General features: G+C 71.2%; 4 protein-coding genes across 4 annotated transcripts; 1 reads left to right on the top strand and 3 right to left on the bottom strand.

The window, feature by feature from the left end:
• Window positions 1-1,397: 1,397 nt before the first annotated feature.
• On the bottom strand, window positions 1,398-3,169 carry CHLNCDRAFT_18957 (hypothetical protein; the record flags this gene model as incomplete). Its single annotated transcript, XM_005851188.1, has 5 exons — window positions 1,398-1,544; window positions 1,793-1,995; window positions 2,193-2,334; window positions 2,522-2,770; window positions 2,939-3,169. Coding segments are annotated over 5 exons (972 nt in total), but the record flags the coding sequence as incomplete, so codon positions are not given.
• Window positions 3,170-4,067: 898 nt separating this feature from the next.
• Window positions 4,068-10,433, top strand: CHLNCDRAFT_49989 (hypothetical protein; the record flags this gene model as incomplete). Its single annotated transcript, XM_005851474.1, has 15 exons — window positions 4,068-4,102; window positions 4,196-4,666; window positions 4,817-5,306; window positions 5,433-5,977; window positions 6,135-6,289; window positions 6,510-6,656; window positions 6,853-7,054; window positions 7,247-7,301; window positions 7,499-7,756; window positions 7,927-8,004; window positions 8,144-8,325; window positions 8,564-8,696; window positions 8,843-8,911; window positions 9,097-9,246; window positions 9,417-10,433. 15 exons carry the CDS (start codon window positions 4,068-4,070, stop codon window positions 10,431-10,433), a joined length of 3,987 nt encoding a protein of 1,328 aa, XP_005851536.1.
• A 325-nt stretch (window positions 10,434-10,758) lies between these two features.
• On the bottom strand, window positions 10,759-11,569 carry CHLNCDRAFT_137982 (expressed protein; the record flags this gene model as incomplete). The annotated part of the gene is made up of 2 exons (XM_005851187.1): window positions 10,759-11,203; window positions 11,325-11,569. 2 exons carry the CDS (start codon window positions 11,567-11,569, stop codon window positions 10,759-10,761), a joined length of 690 nt encoding a protein of 229 aa, XP_005851249.1.
• A 1,923-nt stretch (window positions 11,570-13,492) lies between these two features.
• CHLNCDRAFT_33873 (hypothetical protein) lies at window positions 13,493-15,356 on the bottom strand. The gene is made up of 6 exons (XM_005851186.1): window positions 15,323-15,356; window positions 15,000-15,150; window positions 14,700-14,784; window positions 14,350-14,481; window positions 13,999-14,122; window positions 13,493-13,846 (listed from the first exon to the last, which is right to left on the bottom strand). Exons 3-6 carry the CDS (start codon window positions 14,729-14,731, stop codon window positions 13,649-13,651), a joined length of 486 nt encoding a protein of 161 aa, XP_005851248.1. The 5' UTR covers window positions 14,732-14,784; window positions 15,000-15,150; window positions 15,323-15,356; the 3' UTR covers window positions 13,493-13,648.
• Window positions 15,357-17,044: the final 1,688 nt, after the last annotated feature.

The raw sequence follows: 17,044 nt of genomic DNA, 5'->3' as shown, positions 1-17,044 counted from the left end.
CCCGGATGTGAAAAGCTGCGCCCCGCCACTCTGCTGCCCCAGGGGCGCCTGGTCAATGCGGCGCCACGGAGAGGGTGCGAGTGGAGAGCAGGGGCGCAGTGCATGCCGGCACCCATGCCGCCGCCAAGCGCGTGGGCCAGGCCGGGCCGCGGCTCTAGTGTGCTCCGCTGTGGCGGGAGCTGTAGGTGGTGCGGTGGTTGCCCACCACCGAGCGGAAGGCCTCCACAAAGGCGGAGGCGCCGCGTCCCGCGGCCGCCGCAAACGCGCCCACCCGGCTGCCCCCCGTGTAGCGCTCCTCCTGCGGGCGCGAGCCCACGGTCCAGCTGTCGCTGGCGTCGCGGTCCTCCAGGTCGGCGGGGGCCACTGCAGGGGGGGAATGCGGAGGGGGAGGCGGGCCAGGCGAGTCAGACACCCGACGCTGTCGCAGGGCAGTCTCTATAGGCTGCCTGGCTGCATTTGATGGTGGCAGGCATCGACACACACACCCACACACCACATCATCAGGAACACGCGTGCAAAGCAGGCAGGCAGGCGGGCAGGCACCCCCCCACCCCCCTCACCGTCGTTAAAGTCCATGGCCATGGGGATCTTGCGGGGCTGGCCGTTGGGCGCCAGCATGCGCTTGGAGGAGGAGGGCGGGGCGCGCTGGGAGGCCGGGGACATGGCGGCGGGGGTGGCCGCGCCGCTGCCCGACTGGCTGCGCACGCTGAGGCTGGCGGCGCTGGAGGCCTTGGCGGGGGTGGAGGCGCGGCTGGCTGGGGCAGAAGCGGCACGGGCGGGCGCCTCTGCGGCCTGGCCCGCCATGGAGAGGGAGGCGGGGCGGGGCGCCTCTGCCGCGCTGACGTGGATGTGCACGGGCGCGCCGCGCGCCTGGGCAGGCTTGTTGGGGGAGGCGGGTGGGGGCGTGGAGGAGGGCACAGACACCATGAAGTCCGGCTCTGCGGGTGAGCAAGGCACGAGGCATTTTTGTGTGAGCATGAGCGGCGGGGAGAGCAAGGGATGCAAGATGAGGGATTTGGGCACAGACGCACACGGCAGGCTGGCGGCAAAGGCGCACATGCCGTGCAAGCAGGGCGGCCGACGGCTTGGCGGCACAGCAGCACAGCAGGCAGCAGCGGCAGGCGGCAGCAGGCAGCGCGGCACCCACCCTCGTGGATCTCCAGCCGCACCAGCGCCGCCGCGGCTCTCCGCTCCGCTGCCGGCTGCGGCTGCGCCACGGCGGCGGCAGAGGCGCGGGTGGCACGGGGCGCGGGCCGCGCCTGCGCCGCCGCCGTGGCGTCCGCGCGCAGCTCGATGCGCGGCGCCGCGGCGGGCGCGGCGGGCGCGACCACTGCCCCTGCTCCCTTGGCCGCCCGCATCTCCTCCCCCAGGCGCTGCAGCGCGGGGCCGTAGTGCACCAGGTAGTGCTGCTGCGGCCCGATGACGGAGCCGGGGCGGCACACGCGTATGTAGCCCATGGCCTCCTCGGCGCTGAAGCCGAAGTGCTTGATCATGTAGGAGCAGATGAGCACGCCGGTGCGCCCCAGGCCCGCCTTGCAGTGCACCTGCGCCAGGTGTGTGAAGGGTGAGGTGGCGGGTGGAGGAGCGAAGGAGCGACACAGCAGGCATGCCTAGCAGAGCAGAGCAGAAGGCTCGCTAGCCTCTCTGCCTGCCATCCATGCCGCGGCCTCCTTCCCAGCCTCTCAGCCCCCACTCCCCCGACCCGCCACCAGCTCCGGCTCACCCACCCACCACCACGACCAGCCGCCCGCAGTACCCCCCCCCCCCCCCGTCCCCCAGGCCCCCCGCTCACCGCCAGCGCCCCCGGCTCCCGCTCCGCGGTGTCCAGGAAGCGCAGCAGGATTTGCTCGGAGGGGCAGGTGCCGTCTGGGAAGTACATCTCGTGGTGGCGCACCCCGTACTGCGTGAAGCGGCTGGCCTCGTACATCTTCTTGTTCAGCCGCACCACCGCGCCCACGTTGTGCTCGCGGAAGTACTCGATGTAGTCCTCGGGCACTGCAGGAGAGTTTAAGAAAGGAGGCGGGGGCAGCAGGGGGGGTGGTTGGTGGTGGCGCATGGCGGGCGGTGGAGGCAGGAGGGGAGCGGGCAGGCAGGAGGGCAGGCTTGGGGTGGGCAGGCTTGGGGCGGGCACGCTTGCGGTGTGCCACTGCCCATTGGCGGCAAGGGGCACGACAGGCGCTGCGCCCGCTCACTGTATGTGCGCCAGCCTCCAAAGTGCTTGGGCTGCGCGGAGGGGCCAGAGAAGGCCATGAACTTGCCGGGCACGATCCAGTTGAGGTCGCCGTTCTCCACCTGCTCGTAGTGCTCGTACTCCTCCAAATCCAGCTGCTCGCCCTTGTGCCAGTTGATGAAGCCAACCTGCGGCGGCACGCAGGGCAAGGGGCGGCAGGGAGGTGGAGGGTGGGTGGCGATGGGGTCCGGCCAGATGCCCACCACCACCCTCGCAGCGCGCAGCCCCATGCACCGACACGTGCTGGCGCCGCCCGTGCCCCTTGCACGGCATGCCTGCCCGCCTCCCCACGCGGTACAAGCCCACCTCCTTGGCGCGGTACATGCCCGCGATGACCTGCTGCACCGGCAGCTGGTAGGTGGGCACGCCGCAGGATGCGTCGCGGAAGCCGGTGAAGGGCTCCAGCGCGCGCAGCGGCTCGTACGCCTGCTCCGGGGTCATGCCCAGGTGCAGCACGCAGTAGATGCCCATCAGCGCGGCGGCGTTGGAGCGCTTGTGGGGGTGGCTCCCCACCAGCAGGTACACGCGGCGGCCGTTGGACTGCGGGGAGGGGGGGCGGGGGCGGGTGGGTCGGTCGGGTGCGCTGGCGGCCGATAGGCAGGGTGCGGCTGGTGCAGCGCATGCAGGTTTGCTGCTCGGCGGCGGGATATGGGTGGGGTGGGGGGCATGGGCGGGCGCCCGCCGGCAGCGCGCCGTGCCGCGCCGCACCCGCTGCAGCAGCTCGTTGACGCGCTGGCAGAAGCGCCAGGTGTGCGCCAGGTTGCAGGGCCCAAAGTCTGCGCAGAATGGCTCGTAGATGAGGTCGGCGTCCAGATGGACGCAGATGGAGTTGGGCGGGGCGGTGGTGAGGGTCATGGGCTGCTGCAGGCAGTGGAAGAAGAGGCGGCCGGGGATGACCTCCGCCGCGCCACGCAGGTCGTCGGCTCCGTAGGCATCCATGGCAGCGGCCTTGTGGGTGCTGCGCGGGGTGGCGTCGTGGGCGCGGAAGGGCGCAGCGGGGGCCTGCAGGGAGGGCGGGGCAGCGGGGGGGAGGCTCAGGGGCGGGCACACAAAAGGATGGGGATGAGAGCATTGCGGCGAGGGGCGGTAGCGGCGGGGGCAGCAAGGCGGCGGCCGCCCTGGGCTGCACATTGCCCATCTCCCGGCACCTTTGGCCTGCCTCTTGCCCAGGGGCAGGCAGGAGCAGCCCAGGGCCACCGGTGCGGCATGTCCATGCCGGGCCCACAGATCAACCGCAGGGCTGCCAACCCCACAGTCCTGGGCTCCCAGCCGGGCCCCCATCCCGGCAACGGCTGCGGGGGATCGGGTGCACCATCAATTGATACCGTAGTGGCAGCAAGGCGCACCTGAGGTGTAGTGGAGCCTGTGCCACGCAGGGAGCGCGCGGAGACTGGTGGCCGGGCGGTGTGGGGCCAATGGGGCTTGTAATAATCCAGGTTAGAGGTCGGTGAGGGCTCAGGGAGCCTTGGGGATTGGCCGGGGGTGGCGAAAGGGGAGGTGGTTGGCCAGCCGAATGCAGATGCCGCGACGGTGGGCGTGCGGAAGAGGGGCAGAGGGGCCAGATTCACAAACACAGAGTCCCGTCCAATCCAATGCGACACAAGGCGGGGCGGGAGGACCAGCAGGGCCCTCTTTTCAGCCGCCCGGCGCCCGCTGGGCGCAGCGCGGCGGCAGAGCGCAGCAGGCATCATGCACATGTTGTTTGGCGCCCCACAACCCTCGGAATGTTCTAAACCCTAAACCCTGGTCGTCTACCGGCTCGGGCCAAACACGGTCACGGGCAGCCTTGGGCATGGCCAAAACGATGCCGCCCGGTAGCCTCTGAGCCGTGCACCCGATGGAAACCGCTGCAGCGACCGCAGCGGCGCAATTGTGAGGCGGGGAGCCGCACTGGTTTCCACAGCCATGCCGCCTGCCGCGGCCGCCCGCCGACCGGCCGCCGCTGCCATCTGCCCCACTGTGCAGGCGCGTCCACGCGTCGGCCTTGCGTCGGCCCGCACCTGCCGTGACGCATGCACCCCTACGGTGGCCTTCTGCCAACACTCGGCCCAGCTACCAGCAAGGGGGTTGCCAGCACCATCCCCCCGTTTGCTCCGCGACCGACCATGCCGCGGCCGCCACCGACGGGCTCCAGCCTGCGCAGCCGCCCGCCTCAGCTGATGGCACCCCGAGCGTGCAGCAGCTGAAGGCAGCCTGCCACGACGCCGCGGCTTTTGCAGCAGCCCTGGAGCGCCTGACGGAGCGTGGCAGCGGCGGCGGCGCTACCGAGGCTCACGTGGTGGCGGCATGGGCTGCACAGCGCCGCAGCCCGGCCCTGCACCCGGTGCCGGGGTCGGCGCAGGAGGCGGACGCGCTGCGGGCGCTGGTTGCGCTGGAGGAGCTGACGAGGCGCCATCTGGTGGCGCTCACACCCGACCAGCTGGGCTATGTCTTCAGGTGTGCGGCAGCGTGGGCGTGGGTGGCTGGCATGTGAGGTGGCAGCCTGCTTGGGCTGCCTGCTTCCTGCATGCGGCGGTACCACTCCTTACAACAACTCACACAGGGCAGTCACCAAGTCAACCTGTCTTGCCCCCTCCCTGCCTGCAGGTGCTATGTGCTGGCTGGCGGCGAATCCAGGCCGCTCCTGCAGCGCCTGCAGCAGACGGCCTGCAGCTGGAGGGCCCTGGACTTTAGCGCCGCAGGGTTGGCAGAGCTGGCATGGGCCCTTGCCTCCAGCAGCGAGCCTGTGTCAGACGGCTGCCGCCAGTTGCTCCATGCTGCGCTGCAAGAAAAACACATAGACGGCTGTCAGCAGGGCCAGCAGGAGCAGCAGCAGGTGCAGGCACAGCAGCAGCAGCCCAGCATGGGTTTGCCTCAGCAAGAGCACCATGCGCAGCAGCAGCAGCAGCAGGTGCCGCCCCGCACGCCACCGCTGCGGCATTGGAGCGTCTGGTTTGAAGGCGCGCCAGCCAGCAAGGTGGCGCTGCTGCTGTGGGCAGCCGGCCGCCTAGGCTGCCGTCCCTGCAAGGCCTGCACGCAGGCGGCAGCAGCAGCGCTGCTGCGGCCTGGCGCCGGCCTGGCCTCGCTCCCAACAAAGGTACGCGGCTGGGGGGTAGAGGAGGGGCAGGAGGCGGGGCCCTGTCCAACATGCAGTGTGCCGCACATCTCGAGTCGGCATGCACACCCTGAACGCATACCTCTCGTGTCCCTCCCCCGCGTGCAGTCGCTTGGGACGCTGCTGTGGGCGCTGGCCACGCTGAGGGCGGAGCAGCACACAGCGCTGGCACGGGCGGTCACTCAGGCCCTGGGCGATCGCCTGGAGTCTGCCCTGGGGTGGGAGCAGGGCGAGGCGCTGCCGCCTGCAGGAGCACAAGGGGAGGTGGTGATGCCGCGATCATCGGCCGCGGGAGGCCTGTCGTTTGGCGACGACAGCGGCGGCAGCGTGCTTGGCAGCGGGCCGGGTGGCGGCAGCACTGAGGAGGAGGAGGAGGAGGAGGCGGTGCTGGGGGGCGCAGCCACGCCGGCGCCTATGCCTCACGTGGGCTCTACCAGCTTTGGCGAGGAGCGGCAGTCAGGAGCAGGAGGCACCGGCACTGGGAGCAGCAGCAGCTGGTGGCAGGCAGGGAGGCAGGACTTTCCCACCGGCATGCTGAGCACCGTGGTGTGGGCGTGTGGGCGGCTGCGGCACGGCGACCCGCGGCTGCTGCAGGCTGCGGCCGCTCTGCTGCAGGAGCAGGTGGAGGAGATGTCTCCTGGGGACGTGGCCAGGTGGGGATGGTTGGGTGAGGGACAGGAGGAGCAGGCGCATCTAGAGCGGCCTCTGCCGCTGTGCCCTCCCGCCATGCTGGTGTTGCCCTGCTTTCTTCCCTGTGGGAAGCTCCTGCCTGGCAAGTCGCAGCCTGCGACCTCGCCCGCCTGCCTGCAGGGTGCTGTGGGGCCTGGCGCAGCTGGGCCACTGCCCCGCCCCGCTGCTGTCGGCCGTGGCGGCCCACCTGCAGGCGCCGGGCGTGCTGCCCGAGTTTGGTGTGCGCCAGCTGGCCATGACGACACATGCGTTTGTCGCGCTGGACTTCTTCCCAGGTGGGTTGGTGGTGAGGGGGGTGGAGGCCCTGGCTGGGGCTCGGGCTGTGTGTGGGCAGGTGCCTGGGCGGGTGCAGGTGCGGGCCAGGGGGCGGGAGGTGCCTGGCCCGTGCCGCCTCAAGGGCACAGGGCCCTGCCGCTGCTGCCTGCCCCCGTGCCCCTACACCACCCACCCCTCCCACCGCTTGCCCATCCCTCGCTGTGCTCATCCTGCGCCCAGGCCAGGGCTGCGTGGACCTGGTTGCCGACGCGTGCCTGGCCGCCCGCCACGCGTTTGGCGGCGAGCCGCGCGCGCTGAGCAACGTGCTGTGGAACATGTCACGCCTGGGGCACGTGGACGAGCTCTTCTACCTCGCCTTTGTGCCCGGTGAGCAGGGCTGGGGCTGGGGCGGAGGCAGGCAGAGGGCAGAGGGCAGAGGGCAGAGGCACCACGCAGGCGCAGGCAGGGGAGGGCAACAGGGGACAGGGCGCCGCGCGCCTCCCTGCCCCCCGCTGGCAGGCAGCGGCATTGTATGTGGCGCCTTACGTTGCGGCGCCCTCCTTGTTGCGCCACCCTCCCGCAGTCATCCTGCCCAGCATCGAGCGGTACGGTCCCAGCGAGCTTGCTGACGTGGCGCGCGTGTACAGCCGCAACGGGCTCAACCCGGGCGACGAGCGCGGCGGCGGCGGCACGCTGTTTGATGCGCTGGCGCGCCAGACCGTGGATCGCATCCAGGGCGCAGACCTGCAGGACGTGCTCAGGCGGGTGGCTGGCCTGGCTGCAGGGTAGAGGCAGCCTCTGGCTGCCGGCGGGAGGGTGGGTGGGTGCAGTCTCTTGAGCCTGCCAGCAGCTCCCGCCTGTGCCGCGCCCCGTAAGAGGTCTGCTGTCTGCGGCCTCCCGCCTGCCTGCCCTGCCGGACCTCACCTCAACCCTTGCCCCTCCCTGTGCCCACCCACCTGCCGCCTGCTCCCCTGCAGGATCATGACCGCCTTCCACCAGATGGGGCTGCAGCCCGAGGAGCTGCTGGCGGCGGTGGAGGGCTGGGCCAACCAGCGCCTGCAGAAGCTGTCGCCGCAGGCACGCCCCGCCCGCGGGCCCCGCCGCCGCACCCTGCCGTTGCGGCTGCCAACAACACGCCCAGGCCCAGGGCCTGCCCATCTGGCCAGCCTGCTCTTCCTCCACCCCACCCAATGCCTCCCCATCGCCTCCCCCCGGCTCCACCCCCGCAGGCGCTGAGCCTGGCGCTGTGGAGCTTTGCCCGCATGGGCACCAGCAGCCGCAAGCTGCTGGAGACGGCGGCGGCATGCGCAGAGCAACAGCTGGCGGCCTTCACCCCCGCCCAGCTGGCCAAGGTGGCCTGGTCGCTGGCCAAGCTGCGGTGGCCCGCGCCGCGCGTGCTGCGCCACGCGGGCGCCCAGCTGGCGGAGCGCACCGCCGCTTTCAATGACAAGGAGGCCTCCAACGTGCTGTGGGCGCTGGCGAGCGAGGTGAGGGGCGCGGGGCTTGCCGACGCGGGAGGTGTCGGTGGCGGCGGGATGTTGCAGACACCAGGCCAAGCTGGGGAGCCAGCAGGCACAGAGGATGCATGGCTGCCTGTGGCACCTGGCCGCTCGCAGCTGCCTGGCGTGTCCCAGCTGGCTGGGCGGCATGCGTGCAGGGCGAGGCGCTGCCCGGGGAGGCTCTGGATCGCATCGCCGCCAACCTGGCGCCGCGGCTGAAGTCGTTTGGGCCGCAGGTGCGCGCAGGGGCAGCCTTCGCCGGGGAGGGCACTGCTGCGCCAGCTGCCCACGAACCGAAGCCTCCGCCCCTGGGCTGGATTCTCACAGGGCTGCCCCCTGCCCCTCCCCCTCCCCGCCCACCCCGCCCTCCCGCAGTCTCTGGCCAACATTGCGTGGGCGTATGCCACGCTGGGCCACCACCCCGCGGCGCCCCACTTCCTGCGCCAGCTGGCGCACGCCGCGCAGCGCTGCCTGCCAGTGTTTGAGCCCCAGGGCCTCTCCCTGCTGGTCTGGTCCCTGGCCTCCCTGGACTGCCGGCAGGCAGAGCTGCTGGGCAAGTGAGTGTGTGAGTGGGGGGGGCCGGCCTGCATGTGTGGTGCGCCAGCTGCTCCGCCCTGCGCTGGGACATGCTGGCAAGCTCACGGAGTGCTGCTGGCAGCACGCCACGTCAGCCTGCCGTGTGGCGTGGGGGCATGCTTGCACCGCGCTCTGCTGTCGACCTGACCACTGCCGCCACCTGCTGCCTGCGCCCTCCCCCCTCCCACCACCACACCAACCCCACCAACACCGCCGCAGGATTGTGTCCCTGTGCTGCGACCAGCCCAGCCTGCTGCGCCAGTTTGAGGGGCAGCACCTGGCCAACCTTGTGTGGGGCATGTGCCGCGTGGGATACTGCCCCGCCCAACGCTTCCTGGAAGCCGTGGCGCTGGTGGGTCAGCCGGGCTGGTGCCCGAGGTGCCTGGTGCCTGGTGCCTGGGCAGGGCCGTGCCCGGCAGCCGCGGCGCAGACCTCGCCCACCCGCTCCACGCCGCATCCGCCTGCCCGCCTGCCCTGCCCTGCCTCTCCCGCCTGCAGGAGGTGCAGCTGCGTGTGTGCGACCTGAAGCCACAGGAGCTCTTCAACATTGTGTGGGCGTTTGCGCAGGTGTGTGTGTGGGGGGGTGGGGGTGGGGGCCCGGCTGGGCAAGCCCGCTGGTCGCTCTGTTGGGGCCTGAGCCGTGCCCGCTCGTCTCCTGCTCCGCTCGCGGCACACTTCTTTTCCTGTTCCTGCGCCACACGCCTGCTCCGCCCCGCGCCCCACCCTAGTTGCCTCCACCCCCCTCGCTGCAGCTGGGCTACCACCCCGCGTGTCTGTTTGATGCTGTGGCGCTTGAGGCGGCGCCCCAAGCCGTCTCCTTCTCCCCGCAGGAGCTCAGCGGCATGCTGTGGGCTCTGGCCAAGGCGGAGCATGCCACTCGCGCCACCGGCGTCCTGCTGGAGGTGAGCTCCTGGCTTGCTGCCCAGAGGCGTGCTCCCTCCCTCCCTCCTGGCTGCTACTAGTCCCGCCGCTGCCCATCTCTCACCCCTGCATCAGCAGTGGGGCTGCGCACTCCCGGCGGGAAGGCTCCCCTGACTGTAGCTGCCCCAGCGGGCGCTGTGCTGTCCCGCAGGCTGTGGAGCACGAGGTGGCGGCACGGGCCGCCCGCTTCGAGCCCCGCCACCTGGCCATCGTGGCCTGGAGCGCCGGCCAGCTGGGGCACGTGGTGCGGCCCGCCGCGCTGGCGGCCTTGCTGGGCGCCGTGCGGCCCGCGGCCTTGGAGGCGCGCTCCCTGGTGCCGCTGGTAGCCGGGCTGGCGGCTATGGAACAGCAGCGGCAGCGGGACGAAAGGCCACAGCAGCGGCAGCGGCGGCAGCAGCAGCAGCAGGAGGCGGCGCCGGTCGAGCCGGCGGCGGGTGCTGCCGCCGGCGCCCAGCAGCCCAGCCGCGCCTCTTCCCCGCTGGTGCCGCCGCAGCTGCTGGATGGGCTGGTGGGCCGCACCCGCCAGCTGCTGCCGGGCCTGAAACCTTTTGAGCATGGCCAGCTGGTGTATGGCTTTGCCGTGCTGGGCAGCCCGCTGGCACGGCAGGTGCTGCTGCTCTCGCCTGACGGGCCTGCCAGCGGGATGCTGGCGTCGGCCGCGCGCCACGCCCCGCTGCCTGTGGTTGTTGGCCTGCTGTGGGCGGTGGCCAGGTGGGGGTGCTACTCCTCCCCCGGCCTGCCTCGCATCGCCGATCGCCTGCGCCGCACCAGCCCGCAGTACCGCCTGCCTCGCCCCGCGCTGGTGATGCTGGGCCAGGCGCTGCGCAGCATGCCGCCACGCGAGGTGCTGGCGCTGGCTCTGCCCTCGGGCATGCAGCGCGCGGCGCTGGTGGCGGCAGCCGCGGCGGCACGGCGGGACGCGGCGGAGGCTGCCGGCGGCGCACGCGTTGCCATCGGTGGCGGCGGCGAGGAGGCGGAGGCCCGGGGCGCGTCGCGCTGGAGCAGCTTCCCTGAGGACGATGGGCGGCGGCGGCGTGCTCTGGCGGCAGGGGCTGGCCCGGAGCTGGGGGCCGTCGTTCAGCCCCCTGACGACCCTGCTGACTATGAGGAGGGGGAGGTGCCTCTGGGGGCGACGTACGAAGCAGAGGAGGACTTCCAGAGCCTGTAGCCGGCACTGGGCAGGCACCGCAGCTACTCAGAGGCTCCGCACGGCCCCCGGCCTTCCGCCACTGCTCTCTCTGTGATGGCCCCCGTGTGCATGCATGGCAGCCCTGCGGCCCTTGCCAATTGATCAACACAAGTTACACTCTTGCACTGCGAAAATAAATTTTCGCGGGCCATGCCGCTCTCCCGTTCAGTCCCTCACTGCTACTTGCGCTCTGCTTTCGTCGGCCTGCTGCTCTCCTTCAATACTTGTATCTGTTGCCTCCTAGGGTAGTGAACACTACCCAGTGCGCCCGCCGCCAGTCCGCTACATGCGAAAGGCGGCTCCGTCAGAGCGGCTCTCCCGGCGCGCGCGGCGGGCGCTGCAGCTCGGTGTAGGGCTGCAGCAGCGCCGCCAGCGCGGCCACCGCCCCCACGCTGTCCATGTGGTCTGCCTCGGAGGGCACACACGCCACAGCCTCCACCAGCAGCCGCCCCGGCGCCAGCTCCGCTGCCTGCTGCATCGCCTCGGCGTCCGGGGCGGGCGCGCCGGCGCCGGGCCGCGGCAGGCGCAGCACGCGGCACACGCTGACCTCCACCTCGTGCCCCTCCAGCTGCACAGAGACGCGGTGGCCGCGGCGCAGCAGCTGGTAGCGCGGCGCAAAGCCCAGGGCCTGCCAGAAGGCGGGCACGTCGCCTCCGCTGCACTGCGTGCGCGTGACGTGCCGCACCGTGGCAGGCAGCGCCGCGTGCTGCTTGCCGCGCAGGTGCAGGCTGAACTGAAGCGCCGTCCACCTGCACCGGCGGTGGCGGCGGCGGCAGAGGTGAGGGGAGGGCAGCGGGGGTGGCATGGACGCAGCCCACGCGTCAGGCTACCACTGGGATCCGCACCAGCGGCACACCCCACCACACTCACGTGTCTGATTGCACGTCAGTCCTGTTGGCACCGGGCGTCAGATCGTGCTGCAGCCGCAGGTCGGGCTTCCAGGCGGCAGGGGCACCTGACGTGGCGGCGGCGGCGGCGGCGGGCGCTGCAAGCACCACCTCCTGCTGCTCCAGCGCCTCTGGCTGCGTGCCGGACAGCCCTACTAGCAGCTCCATGAGCTCCCCAAGCTGCGCTTCCTCCACTGTCCCCACCGCTCGGCACTCGAGGGCAGCCATCTCCCTCCTGATCGCCTCCTGTCCAGCGCCAAGCTACTCCTGGTCGCAGTCTACAATTGGAGCACCACACCGAACCCCTGCCTGCGAGGTGCTCGGGGAGGACAGACACCACACCCGCTGCGTGCGATGGGATAGCAAGGAGAAGCTAAAAGAAAGCTATTGATAAGGCGAAGTTACTGCAAATGTGTCGCAAACCATGCCACTGTGCCACCTCAGCGAGCGGGCGAGCGGGCGCCCCATGGCGGCACAGATTGGAAGTCGCCTACAGACCGTCTTGCATTCATCCCTGTACCTCACCGGATTCCACGCAGTATAACATACTCCAGGAACCATTTTAAGAAATTGAAGCAACGGCCCTGGCCAGCAAGCGTTTGTGTTTTAGCCAGCCAGCAAGCAGCCGCAGTGGCGACAAGTCGAGCCCTTGCGTGGAATCACCACACTGCCCTGGATCAGGCGCCTGAGGGTGTCATAATCGAGCGCCTCCGCCACGGCCCCCGGCAGGAAGCCCTGCAGGCGCCGGTAGGCATCGTCCGACTCATCATCAAACACCTCACCTGCGGCAGGTGGGCAGCCTGTGGCCCAGCCAGGAGGGTTTCAGCGGGTGCCAGGCGTGGGCTGGCAGGGGGATGCACAGGAGTGAACCCGACCACGCCTGGCACAATCCCAACTCCACATTGACGCCAGGCAATCTCCCAGCAAATAAGCAGACCATCAAAAGCAGCGTGTCAGCAGGAAGAACCTGCTGCCAGGGGGCGCTGCACGGATAATGGCGCACCCGCTTCCGCATTGTAGGCGTGCAGCAGCCTCAGTGTCAGGAGCAGCCCCATCAAGCAGTCGGTCTCGGCGTCCTCATCGGGGTTGCTCAGCCTGTAGGAGGGAGGGCAAGGGTGGGATCAGGAAGTGTTGCAGCACGCGCCAGCTACTCCGCTACACTGCAGCACTGTGCTGAATTGTGCCGGTTGGCCAGCCCGCAGCGGCAGCTGGCTGGCCAGCAGGAACAGCATGTCCCCTTCACCAGCGCTTGAAGTCCAGGGCCATAAGCAGCAGCCTCTGGTAGGCAGCCTTCTTCTCCCCCACAACCTCTGTCTGGCCCTCCTGCTCGATGTCCTGGTTGCGGGTCAGCCGCACCTCGCTCACCCTGTACATGAGGGAGGAGCAGGTCGAGTGGGGTAAAGGGCGGCATTTCAGCCCAGGGCAGCACCAGTGATGCAGTGGATGTGCACAGGCACTTGAGGCTGCTCCAGGCAGCTGGCCTTCTACTCCCTCACCATGCCTGCAGCTGGTCCATGCGCCCCTCCTTGCTGGCCACCGCTGAAAACCGATCCTTGATGTCGCGCGCCACGTGCGACCAAGTGAGGTCGCTGCCCGCAGCCGCCACAGCCGCCACGCCCTCCTCGGAAGCTTTGGCACAGACGGTTGGTGGCGTGCGGCTGGCGGCGTGCGGCGGCGGCACGGGGCTTTAGCGGCAGTGGTGCGGGCGCTGATGGCTGCCAGGGGCTGAACCCTAGCCACAGGCACCGCGTCAGGGTTGTGCAGGCCCAGGGCCCAGACACGCGGCCGTCCTAGGGCTGCCGTCAAAAGCAACGACATAGTGGGCGACTGCAGGGTTGAGCTCAGGGCAGTTTGTGGTTGCAGGAGTTTGTGGTTGCAGGGAGAGACAGAATGGGAACAGGCACCCTCTGCCTCGCTTTTTCAGAGCTCGAGGCTTTCCACGATTTCAAGCGAGGCAATGAGGAGAGCCCTCCCCCTGCAAGAGCAGTTGGCCAACGAAGATTGCAGTAAAATGGCGGCGGAGCCAACTGCGGTGGCCCCCGCCGGGCGGTGGCGCAGCGGCACTTGTGTGGCGCTTCTTCGGCTACCGTGGTGCTGCTACGCTCGCGCTGCATGCACGCCATCAGCAGTGTTGTCCCCAATCTGTTTTCTGCCTTGCGTTCTGCATTACACCTGATGGTGCTCGGGAAGAGGCTTGAGCCCCTCACCGAATAACAACGGCAGCAGCAGCGCAGCCCAGCAGAGGGGCAGAAGCGGCGAGCGCGCTTCAAGCGCGGCGCTCGCCGCCTCAGCCAGCCGACCGACCCATCAGTACTGCTGCTGCATGCTGGGGCGGGAGCGCGAGCGCGGCATGCCCTGCTGCCCGCCCTGCCCCGCCGCGCCGCCCGCGCCGTACTGGGCGCTGGCGCGGGAGCGCAGCTCGTCGTAGCACGTGGCGATGCAGCGCCGCACGTCGGCGTAGCTGACCACCAGCATCGACATCTCGTCCCGGCTCATCAGCAGCACCTGGGGGGCGTGGCAGGCGGGCGGGGCAGGGCGGGAGGTGTGTTGGTGTGTGTGTTTGTGCATGTGTGTTTGGAAGGTGGTGCATCGCATGTGCCTGCTGCCGGCGTGCCTGGCTGGGGCGCGCCCCCGCCCGCCCCGCCCGCCCCACCCACCTTCTCGGGCACCCCCGCGTCCACCTTGTTGAGCGCCTCTGCCGCCAGGCCCCAGTCCAGCAGCGGGGCCCCCTCCTCGTCCACCTGGTGGAACAGAAGGTCGCGGAACAGCTTGAGCAGGTACCTGCAGAGGGGGGTGGTGTGTGTGTGTGAGTGCGCGCGCGTGTGTGTGTGTGTGTGTGGGGGGGGGGCGAGAGGAGCGAGGCGGCGTGGAGGAGGAGGGCGCCGACGGGAGGGGTGCGGCGCATGTGCGACGATCAGCGGGGACATGCGGCAGCCAGAAAATTCGTGACCTGGCTGGGCCGGGCCGGGCTGCAGTGCCAGCCCCTGCCCTCCTGCCAGCCGCCCCACCTGTCCCCCGTCTCCGCCCACTGCGTGTCTCCTCCCAGCTCCGGCCGGTCGCAGATGTAGCACAGCTTCATGAGCAGGCGCAGCAGGCGGCCGTTGTCCGCCTCGCGCTGCACCTCGCCCAGCAGGCCGTCGCTGCAGAGGGGGAGGGGAGGGGAGGGGTGTGGGCTGGGCTGGGCGCGGCAGGGTGGGCTGGGTTCGGGGCGGGGCAGCAAAAGGGGCGCGAGGGCAGGCATGCCAGGTGCTGAGCAGCCCCACACCATCCGCTCCCATCCTGCGGCGCCGCCGCTCCCTCCTCCCACTCCCCAACCACACACAGCCGACCTGCGGCGCCCACCCACCCACCCACCCACCTGTAGGCTGCGGCGGAGTCGAGCTCATCCATCGCGCGGTCGCCCAGCGCGCTCAGCAGCGACCGCCAGCTGGCAAACCCGCTGCCTGCAGGCGCGGCAGGCACAGGCGGGCAGGCAGGCGGGCGGGGCGGCAGCTCGCTTGGCGCCACGCTCCCTACCCCCAACTCCTCCCTCCCGGCCCCTGCCCTGCCCCGCAGCCACGCCGCATGCCCCTCTGCCCCACACAAGGCACCGTGTGTGCCTGCCCTCCCCCTCTCCCTCCCCCTCTCCCGTGCTCTCTCCCTCCCCCTCCCCCCTCACCCTCAGCGCTGGCCAGCAGGCCCGCCACCACGTGACAGAACTCCCGGGAGAAGTGGGCGGTGAGGTGCTCCAGGGAGGGAGGCGCGCCCCGCCCCACGCACGCCAGCAGCAGCAGCAGGTTGCCCAGGCAGGCCAGGTCGTCACGCTGGAGCTGCAAGGGAAGTGGGTGGGGGCGGGCGGGCGAGGCGGCTGGGTGGCAGCTTGGGCGCCGCAGGAAGGGTTGGCGCCCCGCCGCCACACTCCGGTGCAGCTTCTGCGTCGCCCCGGCGCAAGCAGGCACCACCCACGCAACCCTGCACGCAACCCTGCGCGCACCCACCCACCTGCGGCACATCTTGGAAGCCGGCCGCCTCCGCCAGCACCTCTGGCACGCCCAGGCACCCGATGCGCACACGCCCCGCGCTGGTGACCAGCACCTGCGCGCGGGGGAGGGGGCAGGGAGGGGCGCCAGGGAGGGGCGCCTGAGCCAGGCTGCCGGCAGCAGCGGGCGCGCCGCACGCCAGCGCCCTGCTGGCTCCACTGGAGCCTGGGGCTGGGGCTGGGGTCTGGAGCTGCCTGCATGCCCGCCTGCCCAGCGCAGCTGCCCCTGGACAAGTGAGCAGCCCACCCTCGCACCCACCCCCCCGCCCACCCTGCCCCACCTTGGAGGGCATGAGGCAGCCCGGGCGCGCAGCCAGCCCCGCCTGGTGTATGCAGCGCAGCGCAGAGGCCAGCTGCACCAGGTAAGACCACAGCTGCTCCTCGCTGGCGGGGTGCCGCGCCAGGCCCTGCGCCGTCTGCGTCGGCAGCATGTGCGCCTGCTCCAGGCTGTAGGCGCCTGCGGGCGGCGGCGGGGGGGGCACCGGGGCTGGTGGCGGGTGGGCAGGCCTGAGGGCGCACCAGGGGCTGCGGGGCTGCGGGGCTGCGGGGCGCTGGCCGCGCGGGTGGCCTGCCGCACGAGGCCACACTGCACACACTATGACAGCGCGGGCAGGCGCCCCAGCCGGCCCTGCCCAGCCCGCGTTTCTCAGCCAGCCGGCCCCAGCCTGCCCTGCCCAGCCTGCCCTGCCCTGCCCAGCCAGCCTGCACCCCACCCTCCCCCGCCTCACCCGGGTGGTAGTCGTGTGCGAAGAAGAGGGAGGGCGATCCGTCCCACTCGCTGGACACAAAGGCGTCCCGCAGGCCCGCCAGGTTGGGGTGCCCGCCCACCCCCTCCCACCGCGCCACAGCCGCCTCCGCCGCGCCCAGCAGCTCCGCGGTGGGGATGACCTGCGGCGCGGCGGGGTGGTTGGTGCGGCAGCGGTGTGCGGCAGCGGCGCTGTGTCGGTGTTGTGGGCGAGGGCGGCAGAGGCGACGGCCGGTGCCGGCAGCGCGGCCGGCGCGGCGCCGCGGGTCGAGGCGGGACCGTGCTGGGCGGGCGGGGGGCTGGGCGGGCGGCGGCGCGGGCGACGGCGCCCACCTGGCGGCCGTCGATGCGCCGCAGCGCGTACGCCTGACCATCGATGCTGCTGATGGCCTTGGCAACCTGCGGGCAGGGCAGGGCAAGGCAGCCAGGGCAAGGCTGGCAGGCCTCGCTGTCGGCACCAGCGCTGCGCCGCCGCTCGCCCGCCACGGGCTGCTCAGGCAGCCTCCCCGCGCATTGAGCCATGCCCACGCCATGCCCCCACATGGCCCCACCCCACCAGCGCAAACTCCACCCCTGCACCTAGACAGACATAGATACCTGCATTCACACTGCCACCACCACCACCACCCACACACACACCTGCGTGGTCACCCCCAGCGCCTGCGAGCTGCCCTCTGCCGCCGCCGCCACATCCTCCAGCGGGTAGAGCGTGTGGTAGCCCGCCACCACCTGGGGCACACCCAGGTCCCCCTCAGCCTCGGGGTTCACCTGGGCAGCCACCAAGTAGGCGCGCTGCTGCAGCTCAGACCGCAGCTGCTCCGAAACAAACAGCCCGGCCTTCTGCATGCGCCCAGGGGCGGAGGAGTAGGCGGAGGAGGGGCGGCTGGCGCTGCCGGGGCGCCGCCCGCGCCCGCCGCGCCCGCCGCGGCTGGCGGCGGCG

Source organism: Chlorella variabilis (genome assembly GCF_000147415.1).
Source record: "Chlorella variabilis unplaced genomic scaffold CHLNCscaffold_2, whole genome shotgun sequence".
Taxonomy (NCBI): Eukaryota; Viridiplantae; Chlorophyta; class Trebouxiophyceae; order Chlorellales; family Chlorellaceae; genus Chlorella; species Chlorella variabilis.
The sequence above is the reverse complement of the archived record's forward strand: the minus strand, read 5'-3'. Positions and strand labels throughout refer to the sequence as shown.